We start from the raw sequence: 18,464 nt of genomic DNA on the forward strand, positions 1-18,464 counted from the left end.
ATATTATTATTATATATATTATATATATATACACACACACAGTGCTTTGTGTTGTGCTTAGGGGAGGGGGGCCCCTTAATTTTTTTTGCTATGGGGCCCCATGAATCATAGCTACGCCCCTGCTTAGAGTCTTAGAGAGATTAGCAAAAAGGCTCAATTGCCTAGTTTCTACCAAAATTTGCACATTTTTGCCAATCCATACCCTGTTTGTGCAGGGGGTGCGGCAAAACACAGAGGGGGTGTGGCCCCCTCTTGATATACCGTACCGTATGCATGCAAAGTGGTGTAAGTCATTAGAAAATCTACTCCATCTCCGTTCTGAGGCCGCTGCAGACATTTAGTTTAGAGCTAGTTGAGTCTTGCTAAATCCCCTAACTACTACTACTTATAGAAAGTAGCCCTCTGGATCCTGATCCTGCCCCTTGAAATGTAGAGAATGATAAATAGTTGTACACCGAGGAAGGGCTCTCGGAGGGTCTAATAACAGCAATGAGAGAACCAACATCATCTTGTCACCACCCTGAGGTTAATCTAACATAACCATGCAAGTTTATAAAATCTTTGGAAATGATAGTGCTTTTACAGTTTCACTGACCCTAAAGATCCAGAAGTATTTGGCATTTCCCCAAGGGCAGTATCTATGTAGTTATAAATACAGTTGACCATGACAGCAAATTACCTGGATATAGCAACATCAACTGTTAATTCTAATGATTTGGCATTGCAATGGATTTTGGATGTCTTACATTATTTATGAACTATATTGCACATATGGGATTTGTTATACAGGTGGATTATCATGCATATAATTAAAGTGAATGTACCACCGGTACATCACTTTTGTGATTTTCACATGGAGAGACTGCCGCTGCCATGGGGATGCCAGTGCTGCAGTCCTTTTTCTGAACCGTGGCACAGTTCCTGCATTCGGTGCCGGTCTATTACCAAGAACCGTCCGGGGGTGAAGCACGGGAGTTGGGCCTTTGCTGGCGCCAGTCTATCCATTTGAAAATTACCAAAGCAATGTACCAGTGGTGCAATTACTTTAAATAAATGATAGCAACATCCGTAGCACCTTAGGCTTTGCATCTTAGGCTGGGTTCACACTACGTATATTTCAGTCAGTATTGTGGTCCTCATATTGCAACCAAAACCAGGAGTGGATTGAAAACACAGAAAGGCTCTGTTCACACAATGTTGAACTTGAGTGGATTGCCGCCATTTAACGGCAAATATTTGCTGTTATTTTAAAACAACGGCTGTTATATTGAAATAATGGCAGTTATTTACTGTTATATGGCGGCCATCCACTCAATTTCAACATTGTGTGAACAGATCCTTTCTGTGTTTTTAATCCACTCCTGGTTTTGGTTGCAATATGAGGACCACAATACTGACTGAAATATACGTAGTGTAAACCCAGCCCTAAGGTGAATCTGTTGGCTCTGTACCAGTAGTATGCGCCTCTCACAGGTGGGGAATGGAGGGAGGTGTATAAGCTGTTAAACTCAGCACCACCAGTTTGACACTTTTATAACTTAATCTGATTATTTTATTTTTTTACAGGGCTGGGGTTCAGTATTGCTGGAGGCATTGGTAACCAGCACATTCCAGGTGACAACAGTATCTATATCACAAAGATCATTGAAGGTGGAGCTGCACAGAAAGATGGACGACTGCAGATTGGGGACAGGCTTTTAGCTGTGAGTAATATTCTTTTTAAAAGGAATGCATCATCAGAAAATAACTTTATGTTTAAATCAAGTTATGCTAAACATTTTTTAACATTTTGGGTAATTTTTTTTTTATTTAATTTTATCTATATTTCAAAATAATCCTGAAATACTGCAGTTTCCAATCCCTCCTCCCTGTAGAATGATCCTACTGAGCATGCTCAGAAGCCCTTCTTATTAATCTGAATGATACAGGCCCTGTCTATTGTGCCTATAGTCTATGAGGCTTTAAAGCATATTTCTAAATGCTGGTAAAAAAGCTCAGGCAAGATGACAGAACCCATAATGATGTACAAAAATGAAACAAAAAAATATAATTTGAAAATAAAAACAGGTCTAAAAAAGAAAAGAACACGTTTTAATAAAAATATAGGTGATACATTACCTTTAAACATAACCCAACAAGGGAATAACGTTGGCTTTTCTGCAATGTTATGTCATCTCTTCATATCATTTCTAGGTGAATAACACCAACCTGCAGGATGTCAGACATGAAGAAGCTGTGGCTGCACTGAAGAACACCTCTGACATGGTTTATCTAAAAGTAGCTAAGCCTGGACCTGTTCATCTCAATGAGATTTATGCTCCCCCTGACTATGCTAGCAGTAAGTATAGTACTGATATAATACCGTTTCCTAGTAAAACTTGTAACAGAAAAGAGGCAAAGGTTTAGTCGTTCAGGCAGCACTGGTTTAGCAACAAGTCCTTGATTTACATTGATATTAGTATTACTTAAGGTGCAAACGGGGGCCGACCTGTCAGGTCAGCACTCGCTTGATCCTCGTTCCCTGCTCACTGTCTGTGCTATTACATGCACATACCTCGAGCTGGAAGGAACAGGAGAGCCTTCCTGCATGATCTTTAGATTGTCCAGGTGGCCCAGAGAAGACAGCAGCGGTCTGCTGCCACCACTCCTATTACACAAAGTGTCAGCCAGCAGACCTTTGCTATCATTGTTGTTTAAATAGAACATGTTTTACGACAACAATCAGACAACATTGTACATGTCGTTCTTTTACACCAAACGATTATCAGCTGTTCCGGACGGTAATCGGCTAAGTACGGCCAGTAATCGTTTGGTGTAATAGAGCTCTTAGTCCCTGGTATAGTCAGTCAGCTGCACCCTGCTTCAAGAAGAGAAGAATGAGTGATTGCATTCTTCTGTATAATCTGCAAGACTGGGTCACACAAAGGAATATAAATATGTGCTCTGCAAGGAAGGAGAGTCAACTTCGCCATTGTTTGCAGCTCCTCATCTATGGGGAATTTACACATAAACCCAATCATTTTAATGGCTATATCTAGAGGTTTAACAAATATCTTTTTCTATAACTTTAATAAAGTTATGTATAACTCTATAATATGACTGCATTAAAGAAAATGTGTGTGTGTGTGTGTGTGTGTGTGTGTATATATATTTATATAAATACCCACATATACATTTTCTTTAATACAGTTATATTATAGAGTTATATATAAATTATTGAAGTTATAGAAAAAAATATTTGTATATTTATATGTATACTAAATTGCAGCAGTATAAGGCAACACATGAAGTCCTGGAACAGTTACATGTCACTAGTGCTCCATGCAGCATTACTAATACTTAGTGTCCCTTAAAGGGGTTATACGGAGAGCAGGAAAGGTCCTACCTTTTCTGCTCTTTGGCGTTCCACTTCCTCAGTCTGCCTGTATGTACTGATACTTCTGTAGACGAGAGGGGGGAGGGTGCACGTTGCGGGCAGTAATCAATAGCTTCCAATGTAAGCAACATCAGGCAGCTATTGGACCTTGTGCACGTGTGGTTTTGTCCGCACGCAATTCCAGCCGAGCCCACGTCATGCTCCCACCTCCCTTTCGTCTACGGAAGTATCAGCAGAGACGGGCAGGCGGACGAAGTGTAGCACCAGAGAGCAGAAAAGGTAGGACCTAACTGTTACTGTGCTGGGACCAGGACTTGAACAGCTTTATGGTTTCCAACAAAGCCTGTGGAGACAGCAGAGGGGTCATGTCACTCTTTACTGCTGCCAGTATCTATCTATCTATCTATCTATCTACACACACACAAACAAACAATCCCCGCCACTGGCGGCCAAAAAAAAAACGTTGTGTGGTCGTGGTGTATAGGACATATTTGTCGATCCAATACCTAAACATTTCTGTGTCCAACGCTCTGTCTGAAGCTGCTGCAGGGGTTTCAGAAGTTTTGCACACGTATCTAGGTGCCACTGTTTAAAGTGTGTTTCTTTATATATGATTCTACCTCTATTCCTTTATGCATGAATTAAAATGGTCAAGTCTTTCTTGAAAACATGAGAAATCTTTATTTTATTAGTCCCACAAATAATTAGCACAGGCATTAAAGATTACTTTCAGCTGATAATTTGGTTCCTACATGTGATTTCAGAAATGAAGACTTTTTTTTACCAGTTCCATGCAGATATATCACCTCCTTCATTACTCACTGTATAATCACAATGATATCACTGATGATATATGGCTAAATAGAGCAAACATTTATTCTACCATATTCTGGGCTGATTAGCATAGATCATTGCATATTTTAAGCTTTTGACAACTGAATGTGTTGTTTCCCATCTCTAATGTGTCTTCCGAATTTGCAGCTTTCACTGTTGATAATCACATAAGCCATAACTCCACTCTGGGAGGATACCTGAGCAGCGTGGAAAGTAAATCTCCTTATCAGCCCCCTCAAGTCACCCCATCTAGATACTCTCCTGTTCCACGACACATGCTGGGAGAAGAAGACTTCACCAGGTGAGGCTTCGCTGTAACATGAGACAAGAGAATAAAGCCTGACAGCTCTGATCAGACGGTATATAAACAATAGTGCAATTACCTTTCAGTTTGTCATCATTCTAAAGTTATAATACATTTTCTCACATGTTCCTGACGTCTACAATTCTGCCGATTGTTATAGTGTATACAATAAAGAAATCAGACAGCCTAATAATGAGAGTAACTCTAAACTCAGTAACTTTGTTAACAAGTCAGAACAGGAATGTTCAAATAGTGACAGAAAGCAAAAAATTCTGTAGTTTCCACCTCCCACTCTCGACTCACATAGACAAGAAGGGAACGGTAGAACATGGAGTTTGCACATTTTAAGGCCAGGTGAGTTTATTCTGTATAGTCATTATTATAAGCACTTGATGCAAATGAGTAATCTGATTGATTGACTGATTGCTAATAGTGAAAAGCATTAGCATATGGCAAGCGTTTCACAAAGGAAATCCTTACTGGTACCCCTTCACCAGTGGTATTTGGCAGTACATTGATAAACAGTGCACACTACACAAGGTGTGCTTTATTGAACTGGGATGTCAGGAAAGTTCACTTTTATATTGTTCTAAAGTGTACCTCTTTAAATAGGATTGACTCTTTCTATGTAACAGGTTAAAATAATTATAGATGTTTGTCATTACATCCCCATGAACCCATTCCTTCTACCTTGCCATCATCCTGCTCATACCCCTGAAATAATTCAAAAAGTGAGACAGTCCTTTGATCAAGTATCTCTTGTCAACATGTAACCAGTAAGCTGGTTATTCTAAAATCCCAAGCTGCTTCTCAAAAGCATAAGAATTCAATCTCATCTGTACTTAGTCTTGGGTGCCCACGCCTCTGGAGAGAGTTCACACACATGATGAAACTAGCCAAAGCACCAACAATATAGCAAGACATATGTGCTCTGGATTCCTTTGACAATGCTTACTTTAGGGATTCTGCTAGGATAAGATATAAAAAAGAGAATTAAAAAATAACGTTGTATGAGACATAGGAGGAATGGTGATAGCAGTAGTAGTAGTAGTAGTAGTAGTAGTAGTAGTAGTAGTAGTAGAGGTCGCATATCTGACACATATGTCAGATAGAATGACTGACATAATAGTCACCTGCTGATCATTTCTGGAATATATCTGTAATTTTATAGTAGTTATCATATAACACGGGTAGTTGCTCTGTAGAAGAAAGCATAGACTCAGTACAGTTTGCAGAGCTTCAGGTAACAACCAGGAAAGAGAGACAAACAGGAAAGAGCTTACAAAGACAACACAGTAAAAGGACAAGAGATGCCTAATGAAAAGACATTATAATAACACATTAGCACAGTGTATTATTAATACATCCCACACTGTATTAGTTCAGCATGTTAATTGAATAACATTACTAATACTATTACAGCACTTCTACTCTTCACTGGAATCAGTCTGAAGTGGATATTTAGGGGTACATTTTCCGTAGTCCGGTGTGCTGAGGTGGCAAACAGCAGGTGGTCTCTGGTGTTTTCACTGGGGCACTTGTCATGGTGCCCAGGAGTGGTATTACCCACCCCCCGGACACACTGGTGGTACTGGGCTTTGTAAAGGGTAGCACAGTGTGTGGGTGTGGATGCGGCGGAGAAAAATGAGCACAGAGTCCAGCACTTAAACAAGGAATAACTTTTACTTAATATCTTCAGTGCAATACAGGTGAACAGCGTGGTAGGTGCAGGTACAGGTGTAGGTTGAGCTTGAAGTAATGAGAAGAGGGTAGTAGAAGAGAAAGTGTTGCTTGTCTTTTGTATAGGTCCATGCACTATCTTGTGGACTTTGCCTAATTAGTGCAGTACTCTGCCGGGATAGTGTAGAGTGTGACTTAGGCTGCATTCACACATTCTGTGTTCCACACAGAAGACGGACGTATTTACCTATTACACCAACAGATCTGACAACAGATTATCTGCCAAAGATTTGAAGCCAAACCCAGGAACAGACTATAAACAGAGAACAGATCATAAAGGAAAGACTGGATTTCTCCTCTTTTCAAATCCACTCCTGGGTTTGGCTTCAAATCTTTGGCAGATAATCTGTTGTCAGATCTGTTGGTGTAATAGGGCCTTTAGTGTTGCAGAAGAAACGCTTTCTACTTATGGCTAGAGGAACTGAACTAAATAGAAAGACCTTTTGCCAAGTGAACCCAGAGACTCTCAGGTTTGGTAGCACAAGTCCCAGGCTTTAAAGGGGTTATCCAGTGCTACAAAAACATGGCCACTTTTCCCCCTCTTTTGTCTCCAGTTTGGGTGGGGTTTTGAAAGTCAGTTCCATTAAAGTAAATGAAGCTTAAAGGGAACCTGTCACCCCCCGTGCCGGGGTGACAGGCTCCCGACCCCCCGTTAGAGCCCCCTATACTTACCTAATCCCGCCGGGTCCCGCTCCTGGAGGTGGTCGGGTGACGGAGATCTCAGCCGCTGCAGCCCGGCGCGCGCGCTGAGAGATGAGTCCAACGCTCATAGAGAATGACGGAGCGCTGGACTCTCCTGTCATTCTCTATGGGCGTTGGACTCATCTCACAGTGCGCGCGCTGGGCTGCAGCGGCTGAGATCTTCATCACCCGACCACCTCCAGAAGCGGGACCCGGCGGGATTAGGTGAGTATAGGGGGCTCTAACGGGGGGTCGGGAGCCTGTCACCCCGGCACGGGGGGTGACAGGTTCCCTTTAATTGCAAACCACACCTGGATAACCCCTTTAACTACTAGGCAAAGCTACCCCCCCCCCCCCCCCCCCCCCCCCCCAAGATTACCTGAGAAGGTCAAGCAAGTACTGGTGGAATACTTTGGCTTAGGCCCTTTGTTTCACTGATGATCAATCCTTGACCGTAGCTTGCCCTGACTTTTTAGAAGGATCCCAGGCGTAGGCAAGGTTGAACCCAGGTGACAGTTACTCCACCTTTGGGCTTAGCAATGCATAGTTTTCTAGCTCTCAAACTCTCACAAGAACTTTTGTCTCCCTCCAACTCCACTGACAACTGATTAGAAGCCCCAGGGCCCTGGCCTAGGCCTGGTTATAGACTGCAGCAGCAACTCCTAGGGTGGTATTACACGGGCCGATGGGGGCCCGATAATACCTGTAAACGAGCAGCGATCTGCTAGATCGTCACTCGTTTACTGGGCCTATTACACGGCCCAATAATCATTTAACAAGGGCTGTATGGACATCGTTACCGATCTCTTTGCAGCCCTTGTTTAAACTACATACATTACCTATCCACGTTCCAGGGCTGCTCCTGCGGTCCGCTTCTCCACAGGTCCCGCGCGCTCATAGAAACATAGAAGATTGTCGGCAGAAAAAGACCACTGGGTCCATCTAGTCTGCCCTTTTAGTATTTTCTTTCTTATTATCTTAGGATAGATGTATTTTATCCCAGGCGTGTTTAAATTCTGTTATTGTGGATTTACCAACCACCTCTGCTGGAAGTTTGTTCCAGTTATCTACTACTCTTTCAGTAAAATAATATTTTCTTACATTGCTTCTGATCTTTCCCCCAACTAACCTCTCACTGTGTCCTCTTGTTCTTCAGCTTAGTTTTTTACTAAAAACACTCCCCTCTTGAACCTTATTTAGTCCCTTAACATACTTAAAGGTTTCAATCATGTCCCCCCTTTCCCTTCTTTCCTCCAGACTATACAGATTCAAATCCTTAAGTCTTTCCTGATATGGTTTATGCCTCACACCCTCCACCATTTTTGTAGCCCGTCTTTGGGCCAGTTCTATTTTATCAATGTCCTTTTTAAGATGAGGTCTCCAGAACTCGAAATGCGCTGGGGCCTCACGCTGAGGGTAGTAGTAGGTGGTAGTACTGGGTAGGACCCGGGTAGCCAGTTGCCAGATGTTAGGTCACGGTATTGGCACGAGGGGAGCTGACTAACCCACAGGAACCTGAGCATGTGGGCCCGGGCAATTCCTCGTCCCTAGTCAAGGCACCAATAACTAGACCAATGCCAGGGTTCAGAAACAACGGTAGTTGTGCATTTATTGTAACAGTGGTAACCAATAGCAACAGTCTCTCTGGATGCAATCAGGACTAAGGCAGACTTGGATATAACTGAGGAATGGGTGATGCTGCAACAGGCTGTGATAGCGTTACTTGAAGCAATGGGGATCTAAATGATAAGAGTAGTAGTGCTGGAGATATAATACTGGGTGGAATATACTGAACTGAATACTTGCTGTTGGTGAGAATAGGTGATGAGAGGAATAGTGACTGAAGAACGACACCCAGATCTTGCTGAATATGAGAATCTTGAGAATGAGCACACCAGGTCTCGACTGGACCGGAACACTTCTGGACAGCACTGGGACTGATACCGCGGAGTTGCGGCCTTGTACCACAGGAGCAGCAGAAAAACACACCCTTCCCCCTTAAAGGTAGAGGGAAGAACTGAGGTGGACAGGAAGTGACAAAGCATCCCCAGCCAAAGCTTGACGGCTATTGGGGTTACCATGGCAGCCGGGGAACAGTCACGTGACACCAAGCCTATTGCATAATCACACCATTGAACCATAGGTATATGAATATACATGAGAAGTACCATACTTGAACACTGGGGCGACATAATACCAACAGTTTGCAGTGGCCATTATAGTTTCCAGAACAGGAATAACTAGGAAACATACAAATAAGAACAAATCCTAACACCAATATACACTTTTAGGAGAAATTAGAGAAAACCTCTGTTCTGGGCCACTGCAGACACAGTATTCCAGATGTGGCCTCACCAGAGCTCTATACAGCGGTATCACAATCTCCCGCCTTCTACTGGTTATACCTCTAGCTATACACCCCAGCAGACTCTAGCTTCAGAGTAGCTTGTCAGCTGACAGGCCGCTCAGCCAATCACAGGCCGGGACCGCTGTGGCTGATAGGCCGCTCTGAAGCTAGAGCGAGCGGGACATGGGGAGAAGACCGCAGGAGCAGCCCTGGAACATGGATAGGTAATGCATATCGTCAGTCGCCGGCCGCGCACCACTATTACACGTAGCGGTGCGCGGTCGGCTCCTGACGAAAATAGGTGAGACCTTATATCAACGATCAGCCGATGATCGTTGTCATCGGCTGATCGTTGTATTTATTACATGGAGCGATAATCGGCCAAATCGGGCCAATTCGGACGATTATCGTTCCGTGTAATAGTACCCTTACTCTCACTGCAGCTCACTAGACAATAGACCCTCCTACAAGGAACTAACTAGCTTATATAGAAGTGACTAGAAGTGAGTCTAACATCCTATTGGTGGGGGACAAACTGGAAAGAAGAGAAGGAAGAAGTGTAATAGGAGGGTGGTGTCTAAGCTACCTGCACTGGTGGTTGAAACAGTGAACAGTAAAAACCAACAGTTAAACAGTTATCATCCCAGAGTGCGACACCTAACAGAGTTACCTTTTGACAGGTGATAGACAAGATGTAGTGGCACACCTGTACTGGAACATTACACATTTATCAAAATGCTCCCCTGGTGTACTCCATGAAAAAGGGGCAGATTCTGTATATCTGCAAGACACTGCCCCCACCCCCCACCCCATATGCATTTTAGGATTGCAGCGGGTCTCAGACAGTATCACTTTAAGTTGATGTGTTGAAAGCAGGAAAAATGGGAAAGTGCAGGGATCTGTGACAATATGCAAACTGTTGTAGCTAGAAGAATGTCACAGTGTCTCCAATACGGCAGGTTTGGTTAGGGTTCTTTTGGTAAGTAGTGGTCAGTACCTAGTGGTCTGCAGAAGAACACAAAAACACAAATGGTCTGCCTTCTTAAGGGGTTAATAGTCTGGACATTGACCTAAAGGGTAACTACCTATAGGTGGCGCTACAGGGACAGTTTTCTTCCATCTGAAGGAGAGATAATTTGCATTCTGCAAAGTCAAACATACAGTATGTCATGCACAAGACAATTGTACAAAGTGGACTTTACTCTTACAGGTAATGTACTGTATGTTTGAACAACCTCATCAGTGATCGTGTGACATTTTATTGCTGCCCTGCACTTCATTACAATGCTGTCTACTTGGAAATACATAGTACTTGCTTCCTATTTCCATACACGTTCATGTGCATGTGGGAGGTTTGAATAAATCTGACCATAGACACTTTTTATGCAGCTATTCCTCTATGATCTGTCTCTGTTTAGTTCCTGGACTCCAGCCCTACACTAAGACTAAGCACTGTAGCCTTTTTTTTCTATAACTGTAATATGTAATTACATTGGATCATCTACCTAAAGGAAGGAAGGTTTCGTTAGGAGACTTAAATGTACTTGTACAGATATTATGACTAATTCTGGTTAAACCTGTTTTGCAAACCTCTAGTTTCAGAGATGAATGCTGGGAATTTAATATCTGACTAACTCACACATAGACAGGATAATAATCAGTCTGTTCAAGAGCAGAACCTTCTGAATCTGAACAAAAACTGTTCTGTGAGAAGATCACTGGATCATTACCGCATTTACTATCTGATTCTTGAGACTTAATATAATGGCCCAGATGTATTAAGCCGGTGCCAGACAACAACTTTTCTGCAGAAAAGTTTGATTTGATTGTACCTCTACATAAATCCAGCATGCTTGTGCACTAGGGGGGGGGGTGGGGGGGTACCAAAGACCAGCATATAAATCCTATACGGCTGGTTTGGTGGGGGGTTCTTCTGGTAGGTAGTGGTTAGTACCTAGCAATAGTGGTCCTCAGAAGGACAGCTGGTGGACCAACAACATAGACGTGGGTGCAGATAGCTCATTGATAAGTGTGTAGAACAAATGGCTAGACTTCCTGGGTTCACACACAGTATATTTCAGGCAGTAAATGGTCCTCATGTCAGGTCCTCATAGCAACCAAAACCAGGAGTGGATTAAACACACAGAAAAGCTCTATTCACACAATGGTGAAATTGAGTGGATGGCCGCCATATAACGGTAAATAACTGCCATTATTTCAGTACAACGGCCATTGTTTTAAGATAACAGCAAATATTTGCCATTAAATGACGGCCATCCACTCAATTACAACATTATGTGAACAGAGCCTTTCTGTGCTTTCAATCCACTCCTGGTTTTGGTTGCTATGAGGACCTGACATGAGGACTAAATACTGCCTGAAATATACTGTGTGTGAACCCAGCCTAAGCCTGTATATAGGCCCAAAGATTCCCTATGTACTATATGTGTTTGGCCAAAGATGAGCACTTTTTTAGTACTATATACTAAGATCAAAGATTTAGCTTGGGTTAAAGAGAAGCTAACAGCAGGTTTGTGCAAATGAACCTACTGTTATGTACATGAAGCTTTAGAACCTCTAATTCCAACACCATTATTTTTATCTTCTCTAAAAGATATATGTAAATGAGCCTTCTTGGTGCATTGGGGGTATTCCCTGGCTCCTCAGATCACTGTTACGCCTACCTGTTGCCTCCCTAAATCCCCTCCTTCTCATGCATATTCAGGATGCATAAATAGTCCTGTCTCCCTGCTCGGATGAGATCTCCTTCATGTACAGGAATTTTTAATGTCACATTGCTTTCCATGAGTGAAGTAGCTTGTTCATCCAAGCATATCTGCATGCAATTTTGCAACATAAACTCCCTCAAAAAATACATCAAAACTGGCCAGAAAAGCCTGCTAAACACCATTAGAAAGCTTAGGAAAAAGTACAGCAGCAGGTTGGCAGCGTGGTGCAGGCGTTCGTGAGCAAGGTGCTTAACTGTAGTCTTGTCGTCCATGAGTGTTTATGGGGTGACCAGAGGAGGATGAGGAACCCTGGCGTCCACCAGTGCCTCAGGGTGGCCTGAGGATAAGGCGCCTCAATGTCTACAAATCCTTGTAGGGCGGCCCGATGAGAAGGAAGACCTGGGCATACATTTATTATGGTGCAGAGTGGCCATTTTCTAGCGTAGAGGGGCCAAAGGCAATGAAATTTATTTGCACACTCTTGTCGTGCAAATAGATTATTGCATTAGCCCCTGTACACCCATTCTCTAGAGGGGTGGGGAGGGGGTGTCTGTGTCTGCTCAATTTAACATTTTTCGTGCTGAAAATGTTATAGAAACCTACTCAAGCTCTGAGCTCGTGTAGCTATCACTACTTGTGCACACTGGTGCAAACAGGATTTATATAGCGGCATTGCGCCTCTACATAACTCCATGGAGCATCAGCACAGCAAGGATATTTTTAAACCTGGCTCAAAAAACGCTGTACTTAATAAATGTCCCCTTTGGTCTCAAGGCAAATGGCTCCCTTGACACCACAACCCAGCTAATAGGAGGCTATCGAGTGCGGCTGGGATGAGTAGCCAGTTCCATGCAGTCTACCAGCATCCTACCACTATATTAGGGCCAGATGTTCAAGTAAGTGGCAGAAGTCTTAAAGTCTCAGAAAGGTCATCAAGCCATACTGAGTGTGCAACTGTCCCAGAGAGGCTATCAAGTGCACCTGAGCATGCAGCAGTCCTAGAGAGTCTGCCAAGCCATACTGAGCATGCAGCAGTCCCACTGAGACCGCCAAGCTATATTGAGCAAGCAGCTGTCCCAGAGAGACCTTGAAACTTGTTTGTGCCTCCTCCAAGTGGCTAAGATCCAAAATGTGGTCAGAAAGACTGTCAGAATCTATACCCTCCGGTCCACCTCAGAACTATAAGAGCTGGTTCATAGAAAAGTAAGAGCAGGAGTGGGCAGTGGAAAAAACACCGAAACAGTCAAAACCAGAAGAACAGTGTTCTGTACAGAGAGAAGCTGTGGTCTAGGAATTTCATAAAGTAAGACAATACTGCTTTGTCATGGATCACAAAAATGGGCATCTTTTCTTTGTGAGTCGCCATTCTGTCAAGAGGGACTACCTCTCAGCCGGGGGGGCTGCGGGGGGGTCAGATCGCCCGTGCTGCCCATAGGAAACAGCAGCAATCTGCTGCCGCCGCTCCTGTTGTGCCAGGGTGATTGTTGCCGTTTCAGCCTATTGGAAGACAATTATCAGCCGACATATCGGCTAATCGTTGTCTTTTATTACACAAAACGATTATCGCCGATAATCACTTTGTGTAATAGGGCCTTAATTCCACGCTATCCCTTTAGTTAGCTGATTGATAGTGGGTGCTGGGTATCTGGACCTCCACCAATCTGACATTGAATGCTTATCTTATGAATATGCCATCAGTATTGTACTTCTAAAAAACCTGGTGAAGCATGTCACATCTCTATTGCACAAAGCTGATGTAACCAGAGGCTGTTATCAGAGGAACACACTGCTATTACTGCAGTTTTTTAATAATTAATAGGACTGAGCATGTTAAGATCTCAAGATACATTTAAACCTCAATAATTCCTTTTAGTATCTAACATGATTCTTTTCAGAGTTGCTGACATGTGATGTCATCCATATGACATCATATAACCAGTAGATGTATTCATTTTAACCTATTGAATTTTATTTTATTTATTTTTTTTTGGGGGGGGGGGCTGCTTAGTAGAATAAATTGGTAGCATTCACTGGTATGACTCTATTAGGATAGCACTCCCCGTTCATATTTGATTAGATATACAATAGGAACAGTTTCCCTTTTAAAGATAATGTCAGATGACTTCACATAGTGTAACTAATCACAGCAACAAGTAGGATCAAAATGCATCTTCGTCGGCCAGAACATCTGTTTATGAGTTGAGCCATTTGCATTTTGTTTATTAATGCAAATGAGCAGCAAATGTCCACATGGTGGGGCCCATCACCTTAGGTGCCAAGCATTTCTATCCCCTATAGGTGCTATCCTTCTCCTGAATTTAATTGACAACCTCTGTAATGTAATGTAATGGTGGTGGAAATGTCCATTAAAATGAGCTTTTACACTGTCCAAAAATTGTGAATGAAAGGTTGCACAAAGAATCACTGGATTATTTATGTGGTTGTCACTTATTTTTTCCTGTGTACACGTGTCAAATGAGGACCCATAGCGCCCCACAATTCAGTGTTTGCTCATTTATCGGCTGGAAATTTTACATGAGGGAATAGCCCAGCCCGTTTTGTTGATAATCCCCCCATGTAAAATTACCTTAAAGGAGAAGTCCTGTGAAGATGAAAAAAAGAAGGAAGGCAAATATAAGAATATAAGAAACAAAGTAAACATACTCATCCCTGTGCCTCCGTAGAACCGCTAATGGGTCCTGCTGACGAATGTAATTTTTGGCTGGAATCGAAAGATGGGGGGGAGGGAAAATAAGATATTTCATGCTCAGCCAGTCAGTGACTGGGTTGGTGTCCTGCCCCTGTCACTGATTGGCCGAGCGGGCAATTGATCACCTAGGTAAGTGACTTTGCAGCTGGAAGAGCTGCAGGTGGCCAGCGGCTCTCAATGGGACCCAGGAGTGGCACTACGGAGCACAGATAAGAATACTTTATTTATTATTTTCCTGCACCCCCTGCCTTCCTCCCTTTTTTCATTTTTACAGGACTTCCCCTTTAAAGGCGTATTCCCATCTGACAAAGTTATCCATATGATAGGGAAATACGTAGCTGGTTAATAAAACATTTTCCCCATCATGCTGCACTGGATACCCCATAAAGGAAAAACTAAAATATTGTAGTGACGTGAGTATTCAGAGCCTTTACTAAGCATTCAGTGGAAGAACCTTTGGGAGTGATTCCGGACTCCAGTCTTCATGGTTTACACACCTGGAATTACCACAAGGTTTACACATTGGATTTGGTTGATTTGGGAGGGGGGGGGGGCTCAGTGGAAGCCATTTTCTGGTCTCTCAAGAGATATTCGATTGGGTTCAAGTCAGGGCTGTGGCTGGGCCACTCAAGGACATTCACAGAGTTTTCCATAAGCCGCTCCTATGTTGTCCTGGTGGGGTGCTGTTGGAAGGTGGAACGTGAAACTTCAGTCCTGTCTGAGGTCTAGAGCACTCTCGAACGATATAGGTTTTTATTAAAAATATCCCTGTAAAAACACCACCACATCATAATGCCACCACCAGGCTTTATTGCAGAAATCGTATTGGGCAAGCAAAAAGCTGTGCCTGGTTTCCTTCCGATACAAAGCCTAAAACTGAGGTGAAAAGTTTTATCTTGATTTCATAAGACCACAGTCTGGGAGTCCTTTATGTTTTTTTTGCTAACTCCAGTTAAGCTTTTTACAGTATTTTTACAATATTATTATTATTATTATTATTATTATTATTAAGGAGAGGCTTCTTTGTAGCCATTCTGCCATAAAGCCAAGATTGGTAAAGAGCTGCAGTTATAGTTGACCTCCCGGATGTTTCTCCTATGTACACACAGTAGAGTTGGTGTTTGCTCTTATATACATTGTCAGCTGTGAGACCTTATATATTCAGGTCTGGGTCTTTCCAAATCCTGTCCAATCAGCTGAAAGCTAAATTTTCACATGTCATAGCAAAGCGTTTGAATGCTTATATCCATGTAAAATTTTAGAGCTTTTAAAAAAAAAAAAAAAAAAAAACATTCTGGTTATGGGTATTAGTGCATATTGATGGGGGAAAACTTAACAAAATGTAAAAAAAGTGAAAGGGTCTGAAGACTTTCCAAATGCAAAGTTTAGAAGAACTTACATGCTAAAGTATGCAGTGTGCAACCGGCTCACTAGCTACTAGCCCTGTACACCTGATAAGTCAGTGGCCCAGCTGAAGGGGCTACTGACTATGAATATTTAGGAGTTTTCTCCCACAGCGCTGTGTGTGCATTGCCTACTTCCGCATGTGAATTCCCCTAAACTTCACTATGTATCAGAATAAGAGACCTATTGCTGGACACAGCATGTCTGGCACTATGCTATGCCGCCCTCGCAACAGGTTTCCTTTAAGGCATTTTTTTGGGACAATATCCTGTGAAATCACACCCACTTTCAGCTAAACCACACACTCCTTATCTAACAAGGTGCAAGGCTGTCTAAAACGAATATTTGTTGCGCTAGTCATGTAAGCCAGTTTCTCTTTTTGATACAAACTATGTCAAAATTCTGGCATAACTGAAATAGGTAATCTGCTCCAATGTGAATAGTGCCCAAGGCTGAGCCATGATAAATGCTGGACGAGCACACTTTTACCATTTCATACATGCTAGCCCATAACTACCGCATGTATCTGCAAACACAGTGTGAACCTAGCCTTATTCATTCTGCCTATAGGCAAACACTGTTCAGCATTTCTATAAAACTTAGAACTTATATACTACTTTGTAGACAAAAATGGATAAAAATGTTTCCATTATGACGCATCATAGAAAGAACGAGGCAGAATAAAAGAAAAAAGTAAGACGAAAAGATTGCACCTCCGTTAGAGCTACAAGATGTCATGCAGGGATAAGACAGGTGAATTTGGGAATGTGATAAAGGAAACAGGAAACTTTGAGGAGTAAACGCATTGTGAAGAGAAAAACGTGTGGAAAAGGAGGCATCACATAGAGGAGGGAAATAATTTAGGGTGGTGCAAAATAACAGGCGACACAAATTAGTCAGCTGTCATACCGCCCTATTGTAAAACAGACATGTGACACTATGACATCATCCCTGTTAGTGTTAACTGTGACCAGATGACAGTCAACTTACTTGGAATGATGAGAATGTGAACTATCCCATTGAACCCTGTAAACAAAAAACTTGCAATGTGTAACACAGGATAGAGATCTCTGCCCCCTCACAGACTAGCACTCCCAGAAATCATTCCCTGGTTTACACCTGACAAGCAACGTCACACTTGAATATAGTCAAAAACTCAATCCTTGGTAAATCTTGTCTGTTCAGTGCATAAGTAGAAACACCCAGGAAATGGTTAAATCAACGAAACAGAAAAGAGGTGTTAGCAACACCCTACTTGTATTGTGAGAAAGAATGTGTCAGTGAGAAAGGGAGAGAGCAACAAAGTGTTCAAACACCAGCTAAAGAGAGCTGAAGGCTGCCTGCAACATGAGAGATCTGTAGAAGAAGCAGCAGAGAGAGGAGAGGGTTTATATAGATAACCGGTGGGCTTAGTGTAGAAAGCTGGGAGGTATAGGGTCAATGAGAAATAAGTACATAGAAGAGGAAGGATAAGTGCTGTGTTGGGCATACAGCTAAAGTAGAAGGGTGGGAGCGCAGTCTGGGAGCCGCCCTCATGTTTACTGTGAATGTCTCTTCATCCATGTCTTATCGAAGACCACCAAGTTCTGTGCCCTCCAAGCGACAACTACTGGCATTCAGGACAAACAAAGAAAGGTAGGAAGGATGAGTGTGGAACAATCAGAATTATTCTGAAAGGAAAGCATGAAGACTCTAAGAAGCAATCATGAAAACACCCGCCGTTTTTATTGGGGGGACAAATAAGCACTGAACAGATGTGATGAGTTGTGATGCAATCCATACCTGTTCCTGCCCTGAAACTTGTCAGGAGGTTTCATTACACAGTGATTTCCTTTGATAGCACTTGTCAGACCGGCTTTGCAGCACCTTCTATATTCAGCTTCCATCTCATCTAGCTATTGATACAGGACAGACTACAATATCCTTCTCTAGCTGTCATCTTTATTCCCTATTGTATTCCATGTTTAGTCAGATACCTCTTCAGAAGGTCCAGACAGATGTTTTCCTCTCCAGCTTCTTTACATTCAACGAATCCCTATGTTTTTTTGTTTTCTTTAATTGTTTCCCCTCTCTGCATTAATCTACATTATCCAGCATTTACCTGCTTCACTTGGCTCTGAGTGCTAGACATGTCTTTTCGTCGTGTCTCCAGGGAACCACGCAAGATCATTCTACATAAAGGTTCAACAGGACTGGGCTTTAACATTGTTGGTGGAGAAGATGGAGAAGGAATCTTTGTATCATTTATTCTTGCTGGAGGACCTGCAGACCTTAGTGGAGAGCTGCGCCGTGGGGATCGCATCCTTTCTGTGAGTTTATAGTTGATCTTCAGATTATTT

The 18,464-nt window shown here is 42.6% G+C and overlaps 1 protein-coding gene across 5 annotated transcripts in view; it reads left to right on the plus strand.

The window, feature by feature from the left end:
* The window catches only part of DLG3 (discs large MAGUK scaffold protein 3), a 150,290-nt gene that overhangs the window by 78,189 nt on the left and 53,637 nt on the right, over positions 1–18,464 (plus strand). For 3 of the 5 annotated variants that reach the window (XM_069942818.1, XM_069942811.1, XM_069942812.1), the window contains 4 exons: positions 1,567–1,703; positions 2,194–2,338; positions 4,358–4,511; positions 18,278–18,434. In XM_069942818.1, coding sequence (XP_069798919.1) covers positions 1,567–1,703; positions 2,194–2,338; positions 4,358–4,511; positions 18,278–18,434 — 593 coding nt within the window. Of the gene's footprint in view, positions 1–1,566; positions 1,704–2,193; positions 2,339–4,357; positions 4,512–4,804; positions 4,869–17,479; positions 17,761–18,277; positions 18,435–18,464 lie in introns of those variants that run through there. The other 2 variants (XM_069942814.1, XM_069942813.1) reach the window with 2 other exon arrangements.

Source organism: Dendropsophus ebraccatus, chromosome 10, assembly GCF_027789765.1.
Source record: "Dendropsophus ebraccatus isolate aDenEbr1 chromosome 10, aDenEbr1.pat, whole genome shotgun sequence".
NCBI classification, from domain to species: Eukaryota; Metazoa; Chordata; class Amphibia; order Anura; family Hylidae; genus Dendropsophus; species Dendropsophus ebraccatus.